We start from the raw sequence: 27,252 nt of genomic DNA, 5'->3' as shown, positions 1-27,252 counted from the left end.
CAAAAATTTACACGATCTTCCATAAAATTCGTAATTTTAGTAATTTTAGTGCTACATCTATGAAATTTGGGGAAGTTACCATTTTTGAGTTATATATTAACTCTACCAAATAGCAAAATCGTAGAGCAAACGACACAAATTTCTGATTTTTTTTGTAAATTTTAAAACAAAGTTGCAGCGTTGGTTTGTAAATTATTTTATTCACAATCATTCACCGTATTTAATACAACTGTTTTTATACGTAGCTATGGTAAGGTAGCTATTAACGCATCCAATGTAGAAAAAGTTTATTAACGCATTCAAAACAAAAAGTGAAATGGCCCTGTTACAACAAATTAAGAAAACTATTTAAAAAAAGATCTGCAAAATGAGCCATTATGAATTTTGGTTTTAATTGAGAATAATATAGTATACAAACCGAGGCGTAGCTGAGATTTGTCATTAAATGTTTTCAAAATTTTTAACTTGATTTAGTTTTGATTCTAAAAAGTATAAAAATGGGTTTGGGTCATGCTTAGTTGTGAATAAAATAGTATACAATCCGAGTTTACGTCCTATTATTTTCTCTAACATTTCAAAATTCTTCGATTTGTTGGATTTTAAAAAGTTGGAAAATAAGCCATTGTACGTCTTAGCTAATACAATACAGATTCAATACAATTTTTGTAAAAAAAATCGTTCGTTGCTGTACCAAACCTATTAAACCATCCTAAGTGGAAGCAGTTCATTGACGCATTCAAATAAAAAAAAAACAGCAAATAGTTCTGTTACAAAAACAAATTAGAAAAATTATAAAAGGCTGCAAAATTCAAACCTAATTTTTCAAAAAATCCTAGAAAGTCAGAATAAAGAAATCAAAATTATTGATCTAATTCTGTCGTAATTTTGGAGATATGGAACATCCATTTTCACAAAACTTTCCTACATTATTGCTATAGTAGCGAAGCTATTAACGCATCTAATGTGGAAATAACCTATTAACGCATTCAAAACGAATACCTCTGGTGCAACAAATTAAAAAGAAACTTTTTTAAAGAAATTCAAACTTTTCATAATTTTTTAAATATTTAGACTTCTAATAATTAGATTCTAGAAAGATGTAGAATGAGCCATTTTAAATTTTGGCCATAATTGTGCATAAAATAGAATATAAACCAAAGCACGACCCAAATTTGAAATTTTCAATTTTTCAAAATATTTAAAACTGACTAAAAATAGGTCGAATGATGGGCCATAATAATTGCAAGTTAAAGGAAATACTAACCGAAGCGTAGCCGTAGCGTAGCGTAGCCGAAACTTGGAAAATCAGCCATTATAAGTTTTAGCTATATTGTGCATAAAACAGCATAGAAACCGAGGCATAGCCGAGGTGTTTGTAATTTAAATTTTTCAAATTTTTTTACAATAATTTTGTCTGATTTTAGAATGTTCAAAAATAAACTATTTTCAATTTTGGCTATTATTGTGAATTTGTAAAAACATTTACTGAGACGCAGCCAAGGTTGAAGTATGTGGTTTTATCGGTTCTGACTTTTTTAAGCGCAACCCCCCGTATTTTATCATATTATTGATAAAACTTCAATTAAACTATTTTTAAAACTACTAATTTCAAAGATTTTAAGTAGATCTAAACAATAATATTCATGGAGTAAACCGAAAAGTAATTTCTTAAAACAAAAATCTGAAGAAACCTAACGCGCCTCGGATGTCTCTCAGATCAAGTCTTTCAGCTTTAATAATAAAAAACAAAATTAGAAACTTGTGTCAACAATTGAAGTGTTTATTATGAACCGCTTGGGTGGGCCAAAAGCTCAATTTTGGCGACTTGATTGGAATAACAAGCAAAACTCCTACTCACAAATCCCCGACGTAGAACCAGAAAGCCACATGTATTGTAATTCTACTCCAAATCAGGAAAAGTATTTAAATTTCACACCTCGCCGAGTGAGATGAAGCAAGGGTGAATCTGTGTACACTTCCTGTCGCGATAGACATTGAACACTACTTCCTTGGTATTAATTCACCCCACACACGTCTTTGGAAGGCTCCAACAAAAACTTACCCATCAATTATCCATTTTGTGGTCGCTTGAATATCAGATTGAATGAGAGAGTCTGAACCCTTCTTCTAATTATTAGCGCCTGGTTTTTTGTGTTGATGATGTTTTCAACAGTATCGCAATCCAGCACTCAGTCTCTTTCAAGGTGGTTGAATAGGCTTAGAAAAATGCCTTTTATCTACCCAGGTAGCAAAGTGCGATTACAGCGTGCGATGTGTAATAATTAATCAGCAACGACGCGACTCATTATCGTGGGGTATCCATTACGGCCTCCAGGAAGTCATTAGATGAGGTAAGTCTAATGGCACCCTTTCGCCGTTACTTTATCAAGAGTTTACTGGTTGGTGGTCGAGAGTTGAAACGAAGAAACTCTTTAAATTTTGATGGAATTTGAAAAGGAGTCTGTTTGTTTATGGAAGCGTCGTAAAAATGTTACTGAGTAGTAAAGTATGATACTTTATGGACCGATCTTGTGTAATTATGACAAAATATACATTCATCGTAAAATTAGTCCCTCAAGCAGCAGCTCTACCTACTTAGCGATTTGACAAAAAGCAAATATAAACCCTCGGTTTATCTTAAGTACACCACTTCAAACTCTAATCTCAGAGTCCAAAGCCGTCAAAGACCACCTTAACGACACCGTGTTCAGTTCAGACCTGATTTTGGGCGATTCTTTATCGCATTCCTCCACTTTAAAATAGTGCCACTTTAGCCGTTTAAATGGATTTTTATGAAAGTCTCAGACGTGATTAAGATTTTCTGAAAACAGCAGTTCTTTTTACTCAAGACGAGACGTCTATACGCTTTTAATTTAGCGAATATCAATTGTTTTTGGAAGTTGGAATATTAATCTGATGGAGTTGAACAGAAGATGAAACTCTTCTTTGAAACACAAACAAAACGTTTCAAAGAAGAGTTTCATCTTCTGTTCAACTCCATCAGATTAATATTCCAACTTCCAAAAACAATTGATATTCGCTAAATTAAAAGCGTAAGCGTATGAAGAAGATCAAAAATTGTAGAAAGCACGACCATTCAAATTAGGAAAAATAACATAAAAACTCGTTTTTTAATAGTATATTATGAAACGCGTTTCATAATGAACATTTTGCCGCACGCACGTTTTTAGGACATATCATAATAGTCATAAAGTAGTAAGTGCGTCAAAATGCATTATGAACAAGTATCATACGCTATTTTTTCTATTTCGCCTTATTTTAAACGAAAAAACTTGATTTCGAAATCTAGGGAATTTTAGGGTAGTTGGCATTTGCAAAATGTTCGGGAAAAAATTCGAAGTAGCCAAATCCAATTTCAGTCAGTTTGACAGGTGTGACGTTTTGAGGTTACCGGAGCGCAAGGGAGCCAAGAGAGCGAAGATGTTGATCATGATCATGATGGTTCTCTTGCATCCAAAGAGTTTTTCTCCGATGAATTATTAAGCCAAGTACAACAAGAAATAATAGAGTATTGATCGATTTATCAAGGTTTATCAAAACCAAAATCTGAATTGTCAACGTTGACGGCAGGTTTGTCTGCTGCAAACCTAAGAAAAATAAATGCTCCTGGAAATATTGGCACGAGATTGGTCCATTACGACACCGAAATACGCTCAAACGCGTATCGAAATATCTTCATTATGAACGCGAAATAGAAAAAACTTTTTTTCTACTGGAAGAACGTAAAAATTGTCAAAAAATTTTGTTAAAGCCTATAATTTTTGCAGTTTTAATTGAATTTAGATGAAATTTTGGGAGATTGCTTTTCTTGAGTTGATTATACTCTGTATCAAATTACAAAATTATAGAGCAAAAAATACAAATTTTACAATTTTTTTCTGTGGGGAAAAAACAACAATTTTCAAAAAATTTTGTTAAAGCCCATAATTTTTGCAGTTTTAATGGAATTCAAATGAAATTTTGGGAGATTGCTTTTCTTGAGTTGATTATACCTACTCTGTATCAAATTACAAAATTATAGAGTAAAAAATACAAATTTTACAATTTTTTTCTGTGGGAAAAAAAACAAGAATTTTCAAAAAATTTTGTTAAAACTTATCTTTTTCGCAATTTTAGTGGGATTTATATGAAATTTTTGACGATTGATCCTTTTGAGTTGGTTATTCTCTGTATCCAGTTACAAAATTATACCGCAAAAAATACAAATTTAAGAAATTGTTTCTGTTGGAAGGACGCAAAAGTGGTGAAAATTTTCTGTTAAAGGCTATAATTTTTGCAATTTTGGTGGAATATATATAAAATTAGGGGAAATTGCTCTTATTGAGTTAGTTATGCTCTGTGACAAATTACAAAATTGTAGAGCAAAAAATACAAATTTTGCTTTTTTTTCCTCTTGAAAGGACGCAAAAATTTCGAAAATTTTCTCTTACATTTGTTTTAGGAACTTTCTTTTAGACTTTTAAGTGTACGCGGTGATAATAAATATTAGAATCGCAATGAAATTTCTTTATTTAAAACAACCTAAATATCGGGTGTTTAAAACAAAATGACGTGACTTTTTCTACACAAGATCATACAACGCCATTTTATTGTACAAAAAAGTGAGGTTAAATAATACCGATCGATCACAGACATACGTCATCGCGCCATCCTGCTTAGAATTCCATATGTGCGCAATCTTCACTCCAAATGTTATTATAAATTTTTTGGCCTCATGAATTGTAAACGTCAAATTAACATTCAATTGACATCTGCGGAAACACTAGATTTACAAGCGCCCTGGACGTTTACAAACGCCGTGCTGTAAAAATTGCCCAAATCGTCTGCTCTTCACATGCGTTTATAAATTAAAATCACTTTACCATAATGAAGATTGATCACCAAAGTGGAATCTACCTACATTATTATCTCAATTAAGACAATATTTCTACTTTTAAAGTAATATTAAAACGTTTTTTATACAGCGCCATCTTGTGTACTTTTTGTGCACCAATTACAAAATTGACAGAATTGACAGATGATAAAATTTACAAATGTCAGATGTGACAGTTCTCATAAATTTTGAAAAATCCAATTATTTAAATTAAAATTTTTCGGCCAAAAAGTTTAATACAACTCTTGTGCGTTAACCATTTTACAGCGCTCAATCATTAAAGCACTCCGGCTACGCCGTCGTGCTTCAAACTGATTTCGCGCTGTAAAATGTAAGTTACCACACGCGACTGTAAATAACTATTTTCCTCTGCTAAACATGACCCTCTCTAATGCTCGTGTTTAAATACGAAAAATAGTAGATTTTGTTATACGGCAGAAAAGTGGCACTTTTTGTCGAGCAATTAAATTGCAGTAGCGAGACAGTAAAAGCGACTTTTCGGCCAAATAACAAATACTACTTATAGCAAAATTGCCTACTTTATTGCCTAAAAACGACTAAAAAATAGTGAATTTTTGTATAGTAAACCCAGTTGACATATACCTAGTAAATTTTATGGCCACATTATGAGAGGGCCGGGCAGTACTAATCCTTGCGATTGGAGACCATAAATGAGCACGAAATCAGTGCAGGCCTATTCAACTATCGGTCAACTCTCTACCTAGAACTTTGTCGGCTGCAGTTTACAACACCCAGTTTTATTTCTATGGGTGGTTTGACTTAAGCCATAAAATGTTTACTAGGTATATGTCAACTGAGGTTACTATAACATTGGGGAAAAACTCTTTTTTTAGTATACTATTGTCCAATTCATTTGAGTTTTAAATTATTTGATGGAAATTCTTTGAATTTTGAATAATCCTTTCGAAAACTTTTTTTAAATCTTCATCGTGCTTGCGACTTCTATTCTTTTTGTCCATAGTTTTTGAACGTTTCGTTTCAAAAAAGCGAAACGAGCATGAAACTGTCTTGTCCAACTCCACCAGAATGATATTTCAACTTCGAAAAACACATCATCTTCCATTTAAAACAATTCAATACATGAGCTCAAGACACTCTAAATGGAAATACTTCGAACTCGATTATAACTTTTGATATCCTCTATAAAAGTCAGTAAATTAGTATGAAGTTTGCAATTGCAATGTTATTCCAACTCTAATTTGATAATCCGTTAGTAAATAACTCAAGACCCCATTTGATTTACGATGACAGTCGTAAAATAAAAAGAAAGCGCCTTCGATCTCCACTGAAGAAATTCCGAAGTAATAAAGACTATTCCCTGGACTTGGACACGTTTTGGAGAGTTCTTCTGTTAATTGTTGTCGTTGATGTCTAACTTAAGTGTCGTAGTTGTTCCCCTTACACGTGTAATTACTTGCTCGACCAGTTGCTATGGTAATTTCTAATTAAGAACGTAAGTATCTTAAACATTTTCAGGCTATTTTGGAAGTTCTTGTTGAAATTGTATTATATCTTTAGATTGAAGTTCTTTGTTTTCAATGAGGATTTCTACGTAATTACGGAATTTGGTGGTAGTCAATGCAGTCGATTTATCTTAATGAAATATTTACTCTGCATATACAACAGTTTGTTAATCTTCATAAAGCGGTTTACTTACTTTATTAGATCTATTTCAACATCTTGAGCAGATTACCGAATCCCCCTCGTCTAAAATTATAAATTCTAATGTCAAAACATGGCCGCGTGGGCCGTCATAATTTATATTTAGTTTCGGAATTAGCATTTTGGTACAAGCACCCTCTTGTAATTACATTGGGATTTGAAGACGTTAAAAAAGAAAATTGTGGATGTGATAATTTCCTCTGACAGCTCGTCGCCACAATCTGGATTTATTGCTCCATTTTCAAAGAATACTAAGAAAAATCCTCCACATCTGCAGAGTCTATTAGAAAGCAGTTAAAACGCGGTGGTGTTTTGATAAAATCGCCTTCATTCGGGCTAATAATGCCTTTAGAGATAATGTCAGTCAAACTAACAGCGGCCTTTGTTGCAGGCATAAAAGAAAAGTACAAAATTTCCTACCTTGTAAAACTTCACCCCAAAACAACTGTGATGGTCCCAATGCTGCAGGCGGCATTTACGAGGACCTCCACGACGTCATTCCTCGGCCAACGCCTACGCATCACCACCATGCGGCTGGTGGACATATCGTTGCTCCATCCATTGAGGTTCGTATGAAGTTTCTTGTTTTATACAACTAGTGATATAAAGACTTCATATTATTATTTCAAAAAAATATTTTTGGCAAGCTTAATTTTTTAAATTTGATTTGAAGCACCAAAAATCAACTGAATTTTCTCGCTTTTTTTGTTGAGGCGGAGCTAAAATAAAATTTTCTCTAATATTTATAATTTGAAATAATTATAATTAATTGATTAATTACTTATTATAATTATTTATTAGTCATTCGCTTCATGTAGATTCGAAATTTTATTTTATGCTGCGTTCATCGAATATGACAGTTTGATCAAAGAGAAACTTAAAATAATATTTTTTTAAGAATCTAGAGCGCTTAAAGACAGGTCATTTTTTGTATGTTTAACATTTCAAAGTTGCGTTTTTTGTGGTAGTTTTGACTCACGCGTTACGGAATATTTACGAAATTAATTTGGGTTGGCACCTCCGCAACTCAGTAGTTTAACATACTTCACATAATAAAACGAAAGTCTTTTACACCGGTGTTTGTTGTTAAATGAGACACGTGTAGAATAAGCTGTATAAAAAAATCATGTACAGTACCCTCGCGCAAAACTCGTAGCGAAATCTCGCTCATTTGCAGCTTATTTCGCTAACAATGAATATCATACTTTTTTGACAAACTTAGTTCAACCAAAGATGAAAGTTATGAAATTGATATACTCCAAAAATTTGATTTTCGAAAATGTCTCGAACTAAATGTAAATGTAAATGCAGCACTAAAATTTCCAAAATTACGAATTTTAGTACAGGAAACTTTTAGCTTGATTTCAAAAATAAAAATTTCTAAACTCTGTGTCTTTTGCTCTACAATTTTGCAATTTGGTGGAGTCAATAAACGACTCAAAAATAGTAACTTCTCAAAATTTCATAGTTGTAGCACTAGAATTACCAAAATTACGAATGCTAGTGGAGGATGAACTTTTTGCTTGGCCTCAATAGTAAAATTACTAAAATCTGTGTCTTTGACTCTATAATTTTGTAATTTGGTGGATTCAATAAAGACGCAAAAGTAGTAATTTTCCCAAATTTCATAGTTGTGGCATTAAAATTTCAAAAATTAGGACACTTTTAGCTTATTCTCAAAATTAAAATTTTCTAAAATTTGAGTTTTTTTTCTACAATTTTGCAATTTGGTGGAATTAAAAACAACTCAGAAATAGTGTTTTTCCCAAATTTTATAGTTGTAGCACTAAAATTACCAAAATTATGTATTTTAGTGCAGGATATGGGAAATTTTTGCTTGATTTTATTTAATTTTTAAAATCTGTGTCTGTCGATCTACAATTTTGCAATTTGGTGGAGTTAATAAAGAACTCAAAAATAGGAATTTCCTCAAATTTCATAGATGGAGGCCTAAAATTACCGAAATTACGAATTTTAGTGCAGGATATGGTAACTTTTATGTTGGTCTTAAAAATAAAAATTTCTAAAATCTGTGTTTTTTGCTCTACAATTTTGCCATTTGGTGGAATTAATAGACGACTCAAAAATAGTAACTTCCTTAAATTTCATAGTTGTGGCACTAAAATGACCAACATTATTTTACATTTTAGTCGAAAATGAAAAATGTGACAAAAAATATCAAGAGAATTTTTTCGCTTTTTTTTTAATCATAAAAAACTATTGTAAAGATTCTTAAATATTTGTAACGTTAAAATTATTTAGTAATTTTTTCGCACTCTTCTATTGTATTTCGACATTTAAAAAAATGCGTTTTTGTGATGGTTTTGACTTATACATATATTCACGATATTGGTTTGGGTTGGCACCTCTGCAACTCAGTTTGACATGTCACATAATAAGACGAAAGTTTTTAACACCGGTGTTTGTTATTATATAAGAAACAATCATAGAATAAGCTGTATAAAAAAATTATGTACAGTGCCCTAGCGAAAAGCTCATAGCGAAAGTTCGCTCATATGCAGCTTATTTCACTAGCAATGTGTATCATACTTTTCTCGCAAGCTTAGTTGATCCAGTGATGTAAAATTATTTTATTTGAAGCACCGAAAATGAAAAAATTGACAAAAAGTATCGACAGAATTTTCTTGCTTTTTCGTCGAGACAGAGCTATAAAAAATTTCAAAATTCTCTAAAATTGATGAAGTCTTTTGTGCTGATTTGATTTTTATAATATAATTTACCGAAAATCGATGCACATACAGTAATTTTTGTTCCCAATAGCAAAATGTTTTATCTGGGGCGGTTCAACTGATCTTTTTTCGGTTTTGACATAATTTTGACAGTTAACACTTAGTAACAAAGGTCATAAACATACACGTGTTAACATTACTGAACTATTTTTTTAATAAAAACATAATTATAGAAAAAGTAGTATAAAAATCATGAACAGTTCTCTCGCGAAAAGCTCATAGCGAAAGCTCGCTCCCATGCAGCTCTTTTGGCGCTTGTGCAGTAAATAACTATTACGTAAGTGAATAATTTCCTGCGTTTAAAGTGGAACATCCTGTCTAACACTCGCACCTTTTGTTATCAGGAAGCACCTTCGATTGTTACCTACTTAATTTAACGCAGAATTAAGCAAGCGAAATTAATTTTCTGCATAGTTGTAACTACAATTTTACAAAAAATGGCACGTTGAACATAAATTTGAAACGAAACACTCTCTTTGTATCGCTGGCCATGCGCAAATTTGCGCCAGGCGTAAAGTTTTCATTCCTTTCATGATGAATTAAATGTATTCGTCAAAGCAAAGAAGACCCAGCTTTAATTATTACACGCTTCTAGCCAATGACGACAAACGCTTTCGGTAAACGTACACCGATTTCAAAAGGATGAGGCTTGATAAATTTTTTGTGGAATTTTTTTTTAATATAATTTTTATTGAACAGCTCATGCCGCTTACACGTAGCGATAACAAACGGAGGTCTTCAGAGGTTCCATCCCGAACGAGAGTCTGGACGGATGAGTAAAGTAATCAAATCATTGCGATGTTTTCATTATTGCTAAATTAAAACAATGCTTTTTCACAAAGAATCATTGTGCTGTCTTTGTAAGTGGAAAGTAGATCATTTGTACAAGGCGTAACTAACACTTTGTTAAATGTGGTATTTGTGAAAATGTTAAAATCTTCACTAAAAACTCAAAAGCTCGATATTTTGAAAAGGGGACTAATATTCATATTTTTTACCAATATTATTCCCAACTGTTCATTATTTATAGCAATGTTTCAACACATTCACATTATTAGATCAAATCGATGATAAATGCTATTCACTTGTTATTTTGTTTTTATTTGAAGATTAAGTAACACTGTATATTAAAATCGGGGCTCTTTGGCTAAAACCAGTTTCAACAATAAAAGAAAAAATTAAATTAAATAAGTTCTAATAAATTTTAAAGTGACAGAAACAAAATAAGTTTATCATTATGAAATCTAGTAACCATTGGAAATTTCAAGGGTAATCGATATTTTATTGAAAAAAATTCTAAGATTCTTCTCGTTTGAATAATTTTGCAATTTAGCACGTATGTTACGTTATTTGAAACTACTTGTTATCGCGAATTTCAAGGCTATAAATAGATAAATATCTAAATTTACTGATCTCAAAATGTGTAAAAAAATTGTGTTCTGTAAAAAGAAAAACGCTGTTATAATTTTGCAATTCGTCGATACAAAGAATAAAATCAAACTTTTTGCCTAATAAATGCCAACGTTTCGAAAAAAGTTTCTAATGATTTTGTATTCTGAAAAAATGAATAAGTAGGTATTCTAAAATTTGTTGCGTTTTTTAATAATTTTGCAATGTGTGATATTTGTTAACTTATTTGAACGTAGTTGTAACCTAATCTAATCTATGAAAATATTCCAAAATTATTGTTTTCTTAAAAAATAAAAAAATTACAAAATTTGTTCTGTTATTTTGATAAATCAATAAATATGTTCGGTTTTTTTTTCAAAATTTCAAAAATTTTGTCTACATATTTTTAACAAAAAAAATTCGTTTTGTTCGTTCAATAATTTTGGCAAGTTAAAAATGAGTACAAATGTATTAAATTTCAAACCCATAAATCGATTGATAACCAATCTATAAGGATAACTTTAAAAATGTTGTTTCCTTAAAAAATTAAATGAAATTAAATAATAACTTCGCAATTTCACTCTTCCAGAAGCATTTCCGGATGTGTCATATAAATTACTAGAGTATTTTTTACGTAAAAAAGAAAATCGCAAATTAGTCTAATAAAAAACAAATTTTTGAAATTTTGAAAAAATAAATTCAAAAATTTGTTGGAATAATATATGCCATTTTCATCTTTACGTAAATAATAGTATTTTTTTAAATAAAAATTTCTAAAATTTATTGCCTTACATTAATTTTGCAATAAATAACTTATTTGCAAATATAAATTTCTCAAATTTCCAAAAAAAATCTAGTTTATATAATAATAAATAATAAAAATAAATAATAATAAAGTTTGTTTCAGAAATTAATTATTTTATTTTAACTAAACCCGAATAAATAACTTAAGAAATATTTAAGATTACGATTTTATTATTCAAATTTTCAAAATACAAATTTAATTTTTATTTTTTTTATTTTAAAAATGTTTTTTCGCCAGTTTATTTATTTTACAATTCAGCGAGCTTTTACGCTATTTGCAACTAGCACATGTTTAGCAAATTTTATAAGTAATTGATCAATAAAGATTTAAAAATTTTCAAAATTTGGGTTTTCTTAGAAACACTTTTTGTTTGTTCAATTTTATGTCTTATAATTTAGGATAATAAAAATGGAGATCAAAGATATTATGATTATTGTACTCCAAGAAATGTCCGATTTAAGAATTTATTTTTCAAATTTTCAAAAATTTCGTTATTTTTTTTAATAAAAATTCCGTAAATTCTTCGTCTTTCAATAATGTTAGGTACGATCTTATAATAACCATATAAAAAATTTCTTAGCTATAAATCGATAATTAACTGATCCACGAAGATAATTTCAAAATGTTTAAAATTTTTGGTTTTCAAAATTTGTTGGTTTAATTTAATATTTTACTATTTTAGTAAGAAGAAAACCTATACTTTGAAAACAGTGATTTACGAATTTATTTTTCAAATAAAAGAAATCTTTGTTGCCTAAAAAATGAAAATTTCATTTCAATAATTTGTCAATTCAGGTAGTTTGTTAAACATGTTACCACTAAACTAAACAAGAGAAATATTTTCAGAATTGAACAAATAGTTAAACAAATAATTCCTAAAATCACCCTACACTAAATAACTAATTTGGAGATTTATTTTTAATATTTTGAAGTAATTTGCTTTTTTGAAAACATTTTTTTAACAATTTTGCGATTTGGGAAGTTTAATAAAGAAGTTAAAATAACACATATTTCGCCATGTTTGCAGAGTTTGCATCCAAAAGTAGCAAAAAAATTGACAACAAGTTAAAAACACTACTGAAAATGACGCAGCTAAAATTAGTGAAATTTTTGTTGTTTTTTTATTTGAAACAAGCAATTTTGTAAATCATACTTCATAATTACTGTATTACCACACACCTTTTAACAATGAATAAAAAAATAACTTTCAAAGTGGATTATTCTGCCATCGATTATTTTATTAAAGAACTATTTACGTACGTACGTTAAATTCAAGTTAGTTACTACAGTTGAGACCAAAAAAAATTGGAACAAAAAACCAAAAGCTGCGTTGCAAAACTCCAATCAAAATGGCAGTAAAGTTGCATTCGCATTAAATGTTGACAGGTGACAGGAAAACAATTTCCAACATTTTTTGCTCGTAACTGTATAATCCCCCATTGGCATTAAAATCCTGTCATACTTGAACTAGACATTACTAATCAATTTGATTACAACTTACATTACATAACTAGCCTGAAGGGGATTACTGGATATTGAGTAACACCATTTCCAAGTTTGCAATTAAATGAAAACTAAACTTACTTAAGTACTCACTTGCAGTATTTATTTAGCTGTTTTAACGAATTATTATTATTTATTATACTTATCTAAGATATGACTCACACGATTGCTATTATTTTGATTACTCTTGTAATTACTTCAAGTATCTAATAAATTTCACCTCAGGGTTAAGATTATAGAGTAATGGACATTCAAGGCAGGTCGTTTTCATCTTCGTTATACATAAATAAGTACATAAATTCTTGTAATTGTACAAGAAAGATGCCACTTGAGCAGAATCGTTAATCATTTATGGTAACTTGTTCTTGTAACTTTTAATCGTAAACGACTTGAAGCCTAGCACTAAATAAAATGCATGTAGCTTCGATGGTAAAATAACAAGATACCGAGTGGCCGGTGAAAATTCAACATTGCTTGTTTCAAAAACATTTTTATCTAGTCGTACAAATTAATACCGCTTTACAAAGATAATGATTGGAACTTTGGTTACATAACCTCACAATATTTTTTAAAAATTATTCTAGACACTGAATCGCTGAAGGGATAAAACTGGGTCAACCTCTGCTTAATTTCTCTGTTTGTTGTTTAAATTCTTTCCCTATTGACGAATTTAACGTTTGACAAGTGACATTATTGACAGGTGATAGAACTAGTTCAAACGCAGTACAATACGAGCGGCACAAAAGGAATAACTAGATGAAAATCATTTTGAAACGCCGGTGTACTTTTGGTGTTTAGATCTTCATGGCTTTACAATAAATTTTGCAATTTTTTCAGATGATAGACGTTAAGAACAACATCCACTACCCCAGCGGCTACCCCATATCACAGCACCCGCCAGTATTCCTGTGTTCGTCCCCCGGCCCGGACCCATACTGCTCCCAAGACCTCTACAACCCCGTCTACGAAGAACTCAGCGATGCGGATAGTGAACTGGCTCCGGCGCCACACAGCGAAGACGAATTCGCCGAAGACGAGCTTAGTTTAGGTGGAGAAATGGACCGTCGTCGCCTCGATCTTCCTCCACCTCCGTATCGACCGGAGCCGCCTCCTCGCCGAGAGAACGCCCGCTTTCGGCGGCCTCATGAACCACTGCCCCCCATTCCAGGAAACAAAAGACACCGTAGTCTAGATAGACGGCGACAAGAATTCCACGAAGGGATGCTGCTCGACGCTCTCCTCCAATTATACCCTCGTGTTGGCAGCGTGGAACCGCCACATCGTCGACAAATTCCGAGCATAACTCAAAGAATTCAGTGTTTATCGCCAACTCCTGGACCTTATGAAACAGTGCCTGTGCTTGGACATTTGGCTACGTTTAGGCCGGTGCCGAAACCGTACTCGCAGGACTCCGCGTTCGGGTCCGATTCGGGATACAGCAATCACACGAGTGGGACCAGGGGCTCCAGTCGGGGGCGGAGAGACCCCAGAAGGCTATCGCAGTTAAGTGCGGATTTAGCCCTCACGTAAAACGGAATGTCTCCGAGTGCACAACTCTTGGAATCATCACCAATTACCGTGCAATGAACATTATAGTCCTCTGTGTTGTCGGGTGTACTTGACCTTATACGTGTACTTACTTTTTTTACAATTACCAAAGTGATGGTTGTGAGCGTAGTAAAAGGTGAAAACTTCTTTTGTATCGATACGGACCTGTTTGCCTTTCAAATTTCTATTAATCACAGTCAGTGTCTTCCAAGAACGTAATAATAACCGTAACAATCAATCAAAGTCACATTTGATGGAGTTTCTTGCACACACGTTCAATTCGGTGCCCACATTTAAATTGTACGGGGAAATTGTGAAAAAACTCATCCACAGGCACCTTGGAAAAAGCGAATCATGTCTTTGATTAAACACGCAACACTTGTGGGTACTTTGTATTCTGCTGGATGTCACGTTTAATCAAAGACGTACGTCGGAAATGCGACGGCTATTCAGAATGACTTTTCACTAAAAGAACATTCAAAGCTTTATTTATAAATGAATGCAATATGCCTTCAAACTAATACATATTTTGTATTGTTCTGAATAAAATATCGGTAATATTGGTTCTGTCAAATTCTGAATAATACAACGCTTTTAATACAACCAGAATTATTAAACATTCATCAGCTATGAAAATGATTTGAATACCTACATTGGGTGTTCATTTAGTTATCCATGACTCTTATGACGTCATTTCGTAAGTCGTAGTGTACTTCTTGCTCATACGTTTAATTGTACGTGAAATTGTGAAAAAACTCAGCCGTGGTCACCTTGGAAAAGACGAGTCATGTCTTTGATTGAATACACAACACGAGTCACGTAACTTGACTATGGTAATGAAACTTGTACTTTGCTGGATGTCATCACAACCTCAAAATTAACCGCGACTAGATTTTAGACGTTTTAATCAAAGACACACGTCGGAAATGCCCAGTGAAAATGAGTTTTCACAAAAGCATTGATTTATAATGGGTGTAATATGCCATTAATCTCGTACATATTTTGTATTGATTTGAATAAAATATCGGTAATATTGCTTCTGACAAATTATCAATAATACAACGCTTTTAATATTAATTGTTAAACATTTATCAAATAGCTAAGAAAGTGATGTGAATACCTAGATAGCCATGACTGTCATAACGTCATTTCGTAGGTCGAGCTGTAGTTCGGACGCCGTCAGTTATGAAGCAAGTGTGGTTAGAAAATAGATCTGGTCTGAGCCCCGACATACGTTACTTTTCCACGGACGACTAGAGATGAAAATTAAATGACATTGAAATTGTTGCTTTTGTTATAACGACACTGGCTGTGGTTCTTTCTGCAATAAAAGTCGATCGCTTTTTTCACCAACTTCGAGATCAGAATTTACCTGTTTAGTTGAACATTCCATAATCTCTGAAGATCGCACACAACACACTTAAATTACCTAGGAATTACTGCTGAAACACTGTAAATATTTCTCAAGTGTAAATTTCGACTTTTTCGGGCAAACCAAAGTTTCTAGAATTTAACTTTTCTATTAAAGCCTTGTAGCGTGTATAGTGTATATTTTCGTTTCCAATTTATTTATTTTTGTACATATTATTTCTATTTAAGTATTTATTATGTCTTCAAACACTGATAACTAATAATAGCATAAGTAGAGCTTGTTAGCGATGGTGAAATATTTGGTAACCTCAGTGTTTTAATTACCTTAAACTGGTGTGGCCTAATAACACCTCTGGTTACCTTATATGTTAACTGTGTAATCAAACTTCATTCACTCAAAAATTACATTCATTTTGATTGTGCGTTATTGCGTGCACAAACAGAGTGAACTTTTTCGTATTTAATAATAATAATTAGCCAACGAACAGATTTGGCAGTTTTTTAGAATGTCGACATATAAACTGTTTCATATTAGCTTGCAGCTCCTAGCTTTTTTAATATGCAATCGATTTTTACTTAAACACAGGGTCTACTTCGAAACTGCAACATTTTAGTTCTATTATCACTAAAATATGTGACGCAGTTCCGAATAACTTAACTTTCTTTAGTCATAGAATAGTTCACGAGTATTGGTGAGGTTTAACTGGATGGAAATTCTTTTGAAATTTTATATCAGTGTTTGTAATATGCTAGTCCACTTATTTGATTATAGTATAGTATCAATCAGTGAAACGTTTTTTACGTCTGATTTTTGATTGATTGTTATTTTTGTTATTGTTTTGACTAGTGAAATTGATTTACCAATAAAACACGTTTAATTTTAGTCTTTTTGTTTTATTCCGCAGAACACACACTAAATTTGGACCGCTTTCAAGTATCCTCCCCCATTCAACAATCATCCCCGTCCAAAGTATCCCAAGGGATGCTTATGTAGAATTGCACGCACTGATTTCTGAAGATTTAAAGTGCGGGGAATTAACATCTTCGTGAATATTCATGAGTGCTACGTGGACAATGAACGCCCAGATTGTTCGATTAATTTAATTTTGTAGTATGCTTTAATTACTTGATTGCATTGGTGACGCTATAAATATCGTAGGGCTAAAATTCATTTTTATTCAATAGAGGATAAATGTATGCATAGTTTTTGTTATTAACCCATGCAAATTATTAATTAAATATTCCCATATTTGCTCCCTTGTTTTGTTAGTTGCCTACGCGTAATAATACAGGGCGTTTATTTTTTGTGTAAGCAACTCATTTTACGTTCACTGATAATAAATTGCCCATGATGTGTATAATGTGTTGCCTATGCCACAGATAAATAAATCCTCTGTATTTTATTTAAAATAAACGCTCAAAGGGCTGCTTTAATTATGCCTCATTAATTAGAAACACACGCTGAGTGCCACAAAGGGATTAATGTAGCTAATATTATTGGTATTGTCTACCTCCCCGTTGGATTTAATTAACATGTTTACTAATACACGCCATGGAATTTTTCTGCAAACTTCCGTGTTCACGTTGATTAGGAAGAAAAAGTGTGTGACACTTTACCCCATAATTGCAGTAATTAATCATAATTTATAATTTATTATGTAAACCAATTAATTATTATCTGTAAAACGTCGTTTTATTATTAATAGTCTCAATAGGGAACAACGACGTTTCCTATAACAATATCAGACAAAGTACAGGAAATTTATTTAAATTGTGTGCATTTAGGCAAACTTCCTAAACGTAAGATAATGTGAATTTACGACATAAGATATTTGTAAAGAGACAAGACTGAAATATGGTCCCTAATTGTGTATTCATGGACTGATACATCTCTTTCTCGATATTTTATTACTACTTTGCTCGATTATTTTTCAGATCATGTCTTGTGTCTTGTGTTTATGCTCTTACAGAATTCCAGAATATTTTTGAACGATTGTAATTATGTTTAATATCATTTTGTCAGTGATAGATTTGCTGTATGAGATGATAATTAAGTAGAAAAGTCTGCTTACAAATTAAGTTGTTCTTAGTTAGTTCAGCAGTTTTATACAAGGTGTTTATAAATGTTTCTAGCACCAAAGGTGGCTCTGGAATCCTGTCACTATTTTGCCGCTTTGTTTCCATAGTGAATATAACTATCTTGAAAATTGTTTATAATGTTATTTACGTCAATGACGTTTCAGTTACAGTTTTGTGTCGAAGTTTTTGATATCCAAGTTTCTAACCACAACTGAACAGTTTATTTCGCAAAACTTACTTTGCTCCATGTTTAAGGTTAACTGCAAATGTCAGTTGAAAAATCGAAATCCACATTTGTAAAGAGCGGCAAATTTCTTTGACATTTTATAGCCACCCTTGTGCTACAAACATTTCTAAACACCTTGTACAAGGAACACTACTTTGCCGCTTTGTTTTCATAGTGAATATAACTATCTTAAAAATAATTCATAATGTCACTTACGTCAAAGACGTTTCAGTTACGGTTTTCAGACTTCAAATCATAACTAAAGTCCGTTTTTTGATTACACAAAACGGCCCTTCAGGCTGTGCCGAGTCTTTTCACTATTAAATCCTTTGAGTTGCAATCCAACAGGCTGTAAAAGACACGTTTTTAACGGAAACACTGCCAATTTTCAGAAATGTCAAAAATTGACAATTATTTTCTAACCAAAAATCTCTCTAGGCAACGTTGGCGGTTGTAAGGGGAAGATTGCGGTGTTGGTGGTTTAAAAAAAAAAACGAACTTCAGAACAGTTTTTTTTTTAAACTTACTTTGGTTCATGATTGAGGTTAACTACAAATGTCAGTTGAAAATCTAAACCAACATTTGTAATTAGTGGCAAATTTCTTTAACATCTCATAGCCACCCTTGATGCTAGAAACATTTATAAACACCTTGTATTTCATGTGGGGACAAAGAGAAAAAACGAGAAAGAAGTTAAAGTAAATTACATTTGAATTGATACGAAATTCTTAAGTAAAACATGTTTAACAATTTACAATCAGTTTTCGAAATTTGCAATAATATTGGATCACAAAAAATACAATTTTTTAAAATATGAACGATTTTATAATGATTTTCTAAAATCGGTTTTGTTTCTACTTCCGTGACTGCATAATTTGAGAAACTAAAGAAAGAACTGAAGAAATACTTGAAAATTTGAGAATTCAAGAATTCAGAAAACGGAAATTTAAGTTTTTGAAAAGAAAATGAGAATTTCGGCGTTTCTAAAAACAAAGTGGACATTTAGAAACTTATTTTCATAGAATCAATTTACGATTTGCATAATAAGTAATTCGAAAATTTAAGGTTTGTGAATATAAAACTTTTTAAAATAAGAAACTTATTTTAGTTTTAGAAAACATAATGATTATTATTATGAACTGAGAATTTAGGAACTACAGACTGCAAACTAGGAAATTTTGCATTTCTTTTATTAAAAAATTAAAAAGTAATTTGAAAATTTAAGATTTGTGAATTTGAAAATTTATAAAAGAAGAAACCTTTTTTAGATTTAGAACAAATATTGATTATTAAACTGAGAACTTGGGAATTAGAAACTGCAAAACTAGGAAATTCGGCATTTATAGAATTAATCGAGAGTTTATAATTTATGAATTTTAGAATTTAGAAAGTAGACACTTATTATTTATTTATGATTATGAACTGAGAATTTTGGAATTAAAAAAATAGAAACTTGGAATTTTGATCTTAATGGAATTAATTCAAGAATAGGATATTTCAAGAATTTATGATTTGTGAGTTCGAGAATTTAGAAAACATAATTAAGTTTTCAAATAGGTACAAAATTATTAATTGGAACTTGGAAATTGAAAAACTGCACACTGGGAAATTCTGTATTTCATTTATTAATTTAAAAACTCACTCTTAAAGTGGAAATTTTGAAACTCGTTTACATAGAATTATTTAACGATTTGTATAAGTAATTTGAAAACTTAAGATTTGTGAATTTCAGAATTTATGACATAAGGATCTTATTTTAGTTTTAGAAAACATAATTATTATAAACTAAGAACTTAGGAATTACAAACTGCAGAAATTTTGCCCTTCTTTTATTAAAAACTCACTCACTCATAAAGTGGAAATTTAGAAACTCATTTACAAAGAATTAATTAACGATTTTTATAAGTAATTTGAAAATTTAAGACTTGTGAATTTGAAAATTTACAAAACAAAAACTTTTTTTAGATTTAGAACAAATAATGATTATTAAACTGAGAACTTGGGAATTGCAGAAACTGCAAAACTAAAAATAAATCAGTATTTATAGAATCAATCGAGAATTTATAATTTGTAAATTTTAGAATTTAGAAAGTGGAAATTTATTATTTATTAATGAATAGGAAATGAGAATTTTGGGAATTAAAAAACTCGAAACTTGAAAATTCGGTCTTTATGGAACAATTCAAGAATAGAATATTTCAAAAATTTATGACTTGTGAGTTCGAGAATTTAGAAAACAGATAATTAAGTTTTTCAAATACAAAATTATTAATTGGAATTTGGGAATTGAAAAACTGCAAATTGGGAAATTCTGCATTTCATTAATTCATAATTTAAAATCTCACTCATAAAGTGGAAATTTTGAGACTTGAAATTTGTATAAGTAATTTGAAAACTTGAGATTTGTAAATTTCAAAATTTATAACATAAGGAGAATTTGAGAATTACAAACTGCAAACTAAGAAATTCGGCAATTATAGAATCAATCAAGAATTTATAAATTGTGAATTCGAAAATTTAAAATATGTGAATTTGAGTCTTAAAATGCTTAATTAAAAATTGAGAATTTGTGATTTCTGAAGTCAAAAAGTCAAAAATTCTCGAATTTCCGAATTTCGAAAAAAGAAATTTTAGTCTTAAAATGCGTAATTAAAATTTCACTCATAAAGAGAAAACTTGGAAACTTGTTTTTTTAGAATCAATTTAAGATTTAAGATTTGGATAAGTGGTTCGAGAACTTCTGATTTTAAATTCGAAAATTTAAAAAATGGAAATTTATTTTGGTTTTCGAAAGCATCATAATTATGAACTAAGAATTTGGGATTCGGATTAAGAATTCGTAAACTTAGAAAATACAAATTTGTGTCTTAAAATGCGTAATTAAAAATTGAGAATTTATCATTTCAAAACTCAATAAGTAAAAACTAGGAAATTCGAAAATTTAGAAAATGAAAATTTAATTTAGCTGTACACAATATAATAATTATTATGAAATGAGAAATTGGGAATTAAAAAACTAAAAACTTGGAAAATCGGCATTTATAGAACCATTCGAGAATTTATGATTTGAATTCGTAATTTTTAAAAATGTAAATTTGTTTTAAAATACTATAAATAATTTTGATTAAATTAGTGCTAGAAAAAAATCTTAGTTTGGAGACCTAATTTAAGAAAATTTAAAAACAAAAAAACAAAAACAACGTAAATTCAAAAAAATTATATTTAATATGTATACCTAGTCTAAAGAAATTCGAAAAAAAAATCCAAACAGAATTTAGGAATTCCAAGAAATATCTGAGAGCATCTAAAAGGAATTTTCCAAACTTGTTTATTTGAAGGATAGTTATCATGACATGGAACATATTTTATAAAAAATTTCTTGAGGAATCCAAATCTGTACTAAAATTTTCTTGTAATTAAAAAATGGAGAAAAAATGTTCACATTAAAGTTGTCCAATGTTCTCAGCTGGAATTTTTTTGTTACTACTGTTTCTCGATATCTTTATTTTGTCTTTAATATGCATTTCAGTTCATTGCGTCCATTTTTCATCAGTTTTCTTTTCTGCTTTTGACTTATTTTAAACACAAAACGTCTTACTTTAAAAAAAACGATGCAAAACATACCAATGCATAAAGCTACGAACCAAAATATCAAATACTCCAAAAATAACATAAAAGAAATTCCTTTTATATCAACAGCAGTGCGGCCAGACGAACTCAAAATAAACGCAAAATTAGATACGATGGAAATATCTACAAAATTCTACACTACTGCAATGTTTCCTCCTGAATGAATAATGATGTTTAGGTGTATGCACTTGCAGCAGATTTCATTACTGCCATTAGGAAGGTGAGACTTTGCTTTGATGTAAACACTCGTTCTTCGTGTTCATGTAAGTGTGCGCTAATCAAAGACTTCTTAAACTGGTGTGTTGTTAGAAAACTTATATTGTGTTTACAAAATGTTACTCTCAACTTAGCATAGTTGGTCCTCCTCCAAATGAGATTCGACTTGTGGGTACAATTTTTGTTAGAATTTGAACCGCAATTTAAAAATATTTACAAGCATATAATTTTCCAAAAAAAATTGATTCAAAAATAAAATAAAGAATGTGGAGTTGTAGTTAGTAGGCACTCCTGAGCTGTTTTTTTGGTTTTGAAGATGAGCTTATTATTCTGATCATACATGAATTTAAATCTGATCAAGTCAGGCCTTCCAAATTAAATTTCCAATACATATTTTATAAACTTTGACGCTTGCAAAACGTTATGAGAATAAAGACCAATAAATATCAATTACGGTTGGCTTACTCTGACTGACCCCATGCATATAAGACATAAATTAATTAAACCGTAGGGTGGACGAAAAGCAATTTTGTGTTAAAATCACCACCGTTCCATAGTCACATCGAATACAAAGTTATGTATAATCGAGAAATTTAGATTTAACCGCAACATGTTACGGTCGGATGAATACAACATTTAGATCAAAAACAACTTTTGATTGTGGTGTCGATGCCGTAGTTTCTATATAATTAATACGTTTGATAACGATTCATTAATTCTTCCTGGGAATTAAATTCAAATAACTGCTGGCAGCAGATTGGAAGAAGATTTGATCAACTCACTACAGTAGTTGAAGATTTATAATTTTTTGTTGTACGAGCCATGCCTAAACTAGTTATTTTGAGCGATTTTGGACTTTCTTCAAGCAATTAAAATAGCACTTTTAGTTCTAGAATTGAAAAGAAGCCAAATTTAGCTCAACAGGGTCCGGCAACACCCCCAAAATCGTTTTTAATTTTAAAGATAAAATTTTGAAAATTTGCATACGCTCACGGTTGACAAAACTCTAGAAGCTGACGCAAAAATTTGTTTCTTATCACTCAAAGTTTTGGCGTCGCGACGCCTTAAAAATGAAATTTTTAGTTATTTGTGAGGGTTTGTGATATCAACTCCTGATTCATTTTTTTTCCAATATAAATGTGTTAAAAATATCTCAGTTGTTATTTTAGATTCAATGCAAATTGTCTTCAAAATTTGAGAAAAAAATGCTGTTTTATCAAGTTAGTTTCCAATTTCATTACGTCAAAATTGGGAACTACGTTTACACCCATCTGTCAGCATCTTGTGTCACAAATAACATCTATCCTTTGGCTCGCTTTAGACTGTAACAAAAGTCTAACTTGGTGAAATTGTTGCTTTGTCGATGTTAATTAACGATTTCTGGTGTCCATAAAGTGCAACATGCCTGTGTTAATCAAAATTATCCTTTATAAGAGAGTGAAGTGACTTGTGAAATTTTGGTGTAAACGTAGTTTGCCGATGCGCAGCCATAATTTTGAAAACTAACTTGATAAAACAACGTTTTTTTCGCAAATTTTATACACAATTTGCATTTGATTTAAAATAAAAACTCAGATAATTGTATCACAGTTATATTGAAAAAAAATTGAATTCGCGAATATTTCCGCAACAAATCAAAAATCGCTAAAAATTATACATCTTAGGCGTCGCGACGCCAACCAAACCATGATAAAAAAACAAATTTTTGCGACAGCTTCTAGAGCTTTATCAACTATGAGCGTATGCAAATTTCTAAAATTTTATCTTTAAAATTAAAGACTATTTTTGGGGTGGACACAAGTGTTGCCGGACCCTGTATACTTAAAATATCGCTAAGTTTTGTTTCTTTTATCATTTTGAAAACAAGGGAAATTGTATTTAAACATAACAATATAAGGTAGCAGTAGAAAGTCATTTAAAAATAAAATTGCCTATAGAGTCAGAATCCGAATCCCTTAATCAGCCTTATTTTTGGCGTAATTACATTTTGAGCACTGATTTAGAATCTGCGTGAAATTCTGCGTAAAATGAGTACATACTTCATAAACTTTAGTGTGTTTAGTGTGTTTTACATATGATTTTGTTTCAAAAAGATTAAATTAAAAATTCCGGAAAATGTGAGAGCCAATTGTCACCAAATTGGATTCAACATAAAATTCTGCGTAAAATGAGTCCTAATAAGACAAAGTTTTCTTTACAAATCAAGTATATGTATATGAATTGACCGAAATAAGTAGTTGAGAAGTGTTTTTGGAGTTATTTTCAAAAACCTTTTTAGAACAAAAACGACGTTTAATGCCTTTTGGCTATACATCAATAAAAAAAGCAGCTCGAAGTCACTCATTTGGCTAAACTACAGATTGGTGGAACAAGTAGTTTATAAGAGGTCAAAAAACAAAAAAAATATTTTTTTCATCATTTGATTTGGTGTTTTCTGCGAAAAAATTAGTTATAAAATCTTAAATATTTGACAGCGGATTCTAAACAACGAAAGCGCGAAAAAAACAATGGCAAAAACCGCATCTTTCTATTGGTCATAATTTCGGTAATGTTGAGCATTGAACACTTGAAAATAATCTACAGTAGACTTTCAATAATTTGAACCTTGACAATTTGAAGTTTTGCCCCGGTCCTCTCGATTTCTCTCGATAAATTAAAAATTTTCCATGTATTTTTGTCCCCTCGTTAATTTGAAGTAAAATTGAGGAATTTTTCCCAGTCAACACTCTATAATTGGAATTTTTCCCTCCCGAACACTCGATAATTTGAAGTTTCTCGCGTGGGCGTACAAGAAAAACAGAAAAGTTCTGAACAAGCCATTCTTAAAAATTCCATTCCAGATTTAAAATCAAATTTTACATTTTATTTGACTTGTCTTTTAATAAAGGGTTCTTGGAAGTTTCGTCGTAACATAAATCTGTATAATAAATAGCTTACAAAATATAATAAAAATATAAGTTTTACGATATTTCATCAAAGTGGAGTTAGTGGATTTTACGTTCTCTTTTCTGATTAGTTTATTTATTCTGACTATTGTCTGTTTATTTGCCTTTAAACTCTTGTTTATTTGAATTTTTTCTTGTCTTTCTTTCAATTATTTGAATCACGATATTTTCAACTCTCGAACTTTTTGAACTTTTTGTCAAGTACCTTATTGAGTTTCAAATTATCAAGAGTATACTGTAGCTGAAACTTTAATTAGTCATAACTTAGTTATTTGTTGCCGTACAGAAATTTTGAGCACGAATTTGGAATTTGCGTAAAATTCTGCGTAAAATAAGGTATAATACATTTAGTTCATTCCAAAAATCAGATAGATATTGATATAAATAATTATACCTATGTAGTTTGAGTTTTTTTTTTTCGAAAAAATCTAATTTTCATATTTCGAAAAATGTAAAAACCACTTTTTAGCAAACAAAACCCGAGAAAAACAATGACAAAAATGGCATCTTATTTGAGGTAATTTCCAAAAATTTGCAAATCTTCAAAATTTTGATCTTCAGATAACAAAATTTTAATCTCCGATATCTCCGTTATTTATTGACATACGGGAATTTTGAGCACGGATTTAGATTTAGCGTGAAATTCTGCGTAAAATGAGCAGCAATAACGTAAGTTTTTATCACAAATAAACTAGATATTGACTGAATCAAGTCTTCATGGGTACAATATCAGTCGAAAGAACAGTTCAAAGACTAGTAGTTTACCAGAAACGGTCAAAAAACGAAAAATCCATTTTTTTCAAATTTTGCATATCTAAGAGCAAATTCTAAGCAACAGAGGCGCGAGAAAAACAATTAGCATCTTTCTATTTGCCGTAGTTTCGGTAATATTAAGCATTAAAAATTTCGAAATTTAAAACCAACTATCTGAAACTTTAATTGGCCATAACTTAGTCATTATTTGTTGACCTATAAAAATTTTAAGCACAGATTTGGAATCTTTGTAAAATTCTGCGTAAACTAAAATATAATAGGTTAAGTCTACTAAAAAAAAAGCAGATATCGATCGAATTGTAGGTACCTACTTATAGTTTGGGTAATTTTTTTTTTTCAAAAAAATCTAATTTTTGAATTTCAGAAAATATAAAAACGACTTTTTGGCAAACAAAATCCTTGAAAAGCAATGACAAAAACCACATCTTTCTATATGTAGTAGCTTGCAAGATGTGGAACACCTATGTTCAAATCAAATCTTCAAAATTTTGGACCTCTGACGTCAACCGGCCATAACACCATTATTTGGAATTTGCGTGAAATTCTGCGTAAAATTAACCCCAAAAATGTGAGTTTGTTTCACAATTTAACTAGATATTGACCGAAATAAATCTAAAGTAAGGTTTGTTTGGGGTGATTTTCCAAAAACTTTTTTACGTCGAAAACGATGTTAAATGCTTTCAGTTAGTACATCAGTCGAAAGAACTGTTTTAAGTCTATAATCTGGCTAAATTTTAAATTGATAGAAAAATTAATTGACGATACGTAGTTAAAAAACAAAAAATTCAATTTTTTGATTGTTTGAGTCGAAAAAATTTTACCAAAAAATTCGACTATCGATTTTTGCATATCTGAAAGCCGACTCTAAGCAATAAAATGTCAGATAAACAATGGCGAAGACCGCATCTTTCTGTGTCGTAGTTTCGGACATTTTGAGCATTGAAATTTTCGAAAATAAAAACTAACTAAATATTTACTCCTAAAACTTTAATCAGACATATTTTAGTTATTTATAAATCAATATGCATTGATTTGGTTCATCGTGAAATTCTGCGTACCATAAACCTTGATAATGTTAGTTTGCTTCACAAATAAACTAGATATTGACCGAAATAAGTCTTCAGTAGGTTCTTCAGTAGCTTTGGGGTTTTGAAGAAACTGTTTCATGCCGAAAACGACGTTCAATGTTTTGAGTAACATATCAGTCGAAAGAACAGTTCGAAGTTTATCATCTGGCCAAGTTTCAGATCGATAAGACAAGTAGCTCACGAGAAATGGTTAAAAAATCAAAAATTCATTTTTTTTAATTATTTGGGTTAAAAAAGTTTAACTAAAATAGTAGCTTTTGTTATACGGCAGAAAAGTGGTACTTTTTGTCGAGCAATTAAATTGCAGCAGCAAGGCGAAGCGTAGCGTAGCCGAGCGTATGCAAAATTGCG

The 27,252-nt window shown here is 30.8% G+C and overlaps 1 protein-coding gene across 3 annotated transcripts in view; it reads left to right on the top strand.

Annotated features, from left to right (window-relative positions):
- Positions 1-16,826, top strand: part of pxb (putative Hedgehog signaling attenuator pxb) — a 289,900-nt gene extending 273,074 nt beyond the window's left edge. For all 3 annotated transcript variants that reach the window (XM_088034682.1, XM_088034677.1, XM_088034689.1), the window contains 2 exons: positions 6,969-7,143; positions 13,862-16,826. In XM_088034682.1, coding sequence (XP_087890808.1) covers positions 6,969-7,143; positions 13,862-14,554 — 868 coding nt within the window. In that variant the 3' untranslated portion in view covers positions 14,555-16,826. The remainder of the gene's footprint in view (positions 1-6,968; positions 7,144-13,861) is intronic.
- Positions 16,827-27,252: the final 10,426 nt, after the last annotated feature.

This window comes from Gnatocerus cornutus, chromosome 1, assembly GCF_029298725.1.
Source record: "Gnatocerus cornutus isolate USDA-ARS CGAHR chromosome 1, icGnaCorn1.1, whole genome shotgun sequence".
NCBI classification, from domain to species: Eukaryota; Metazoa; Arthropoda; class Insecta; order Coleoptera; family Tenebrionidae; genus Gnatocerus; species Gnatocerus cornutus.
Note: the sequence above shows the minus strand (reverse complement) of the source record. Positions and strands in the feature narration are given on the sequence as shown.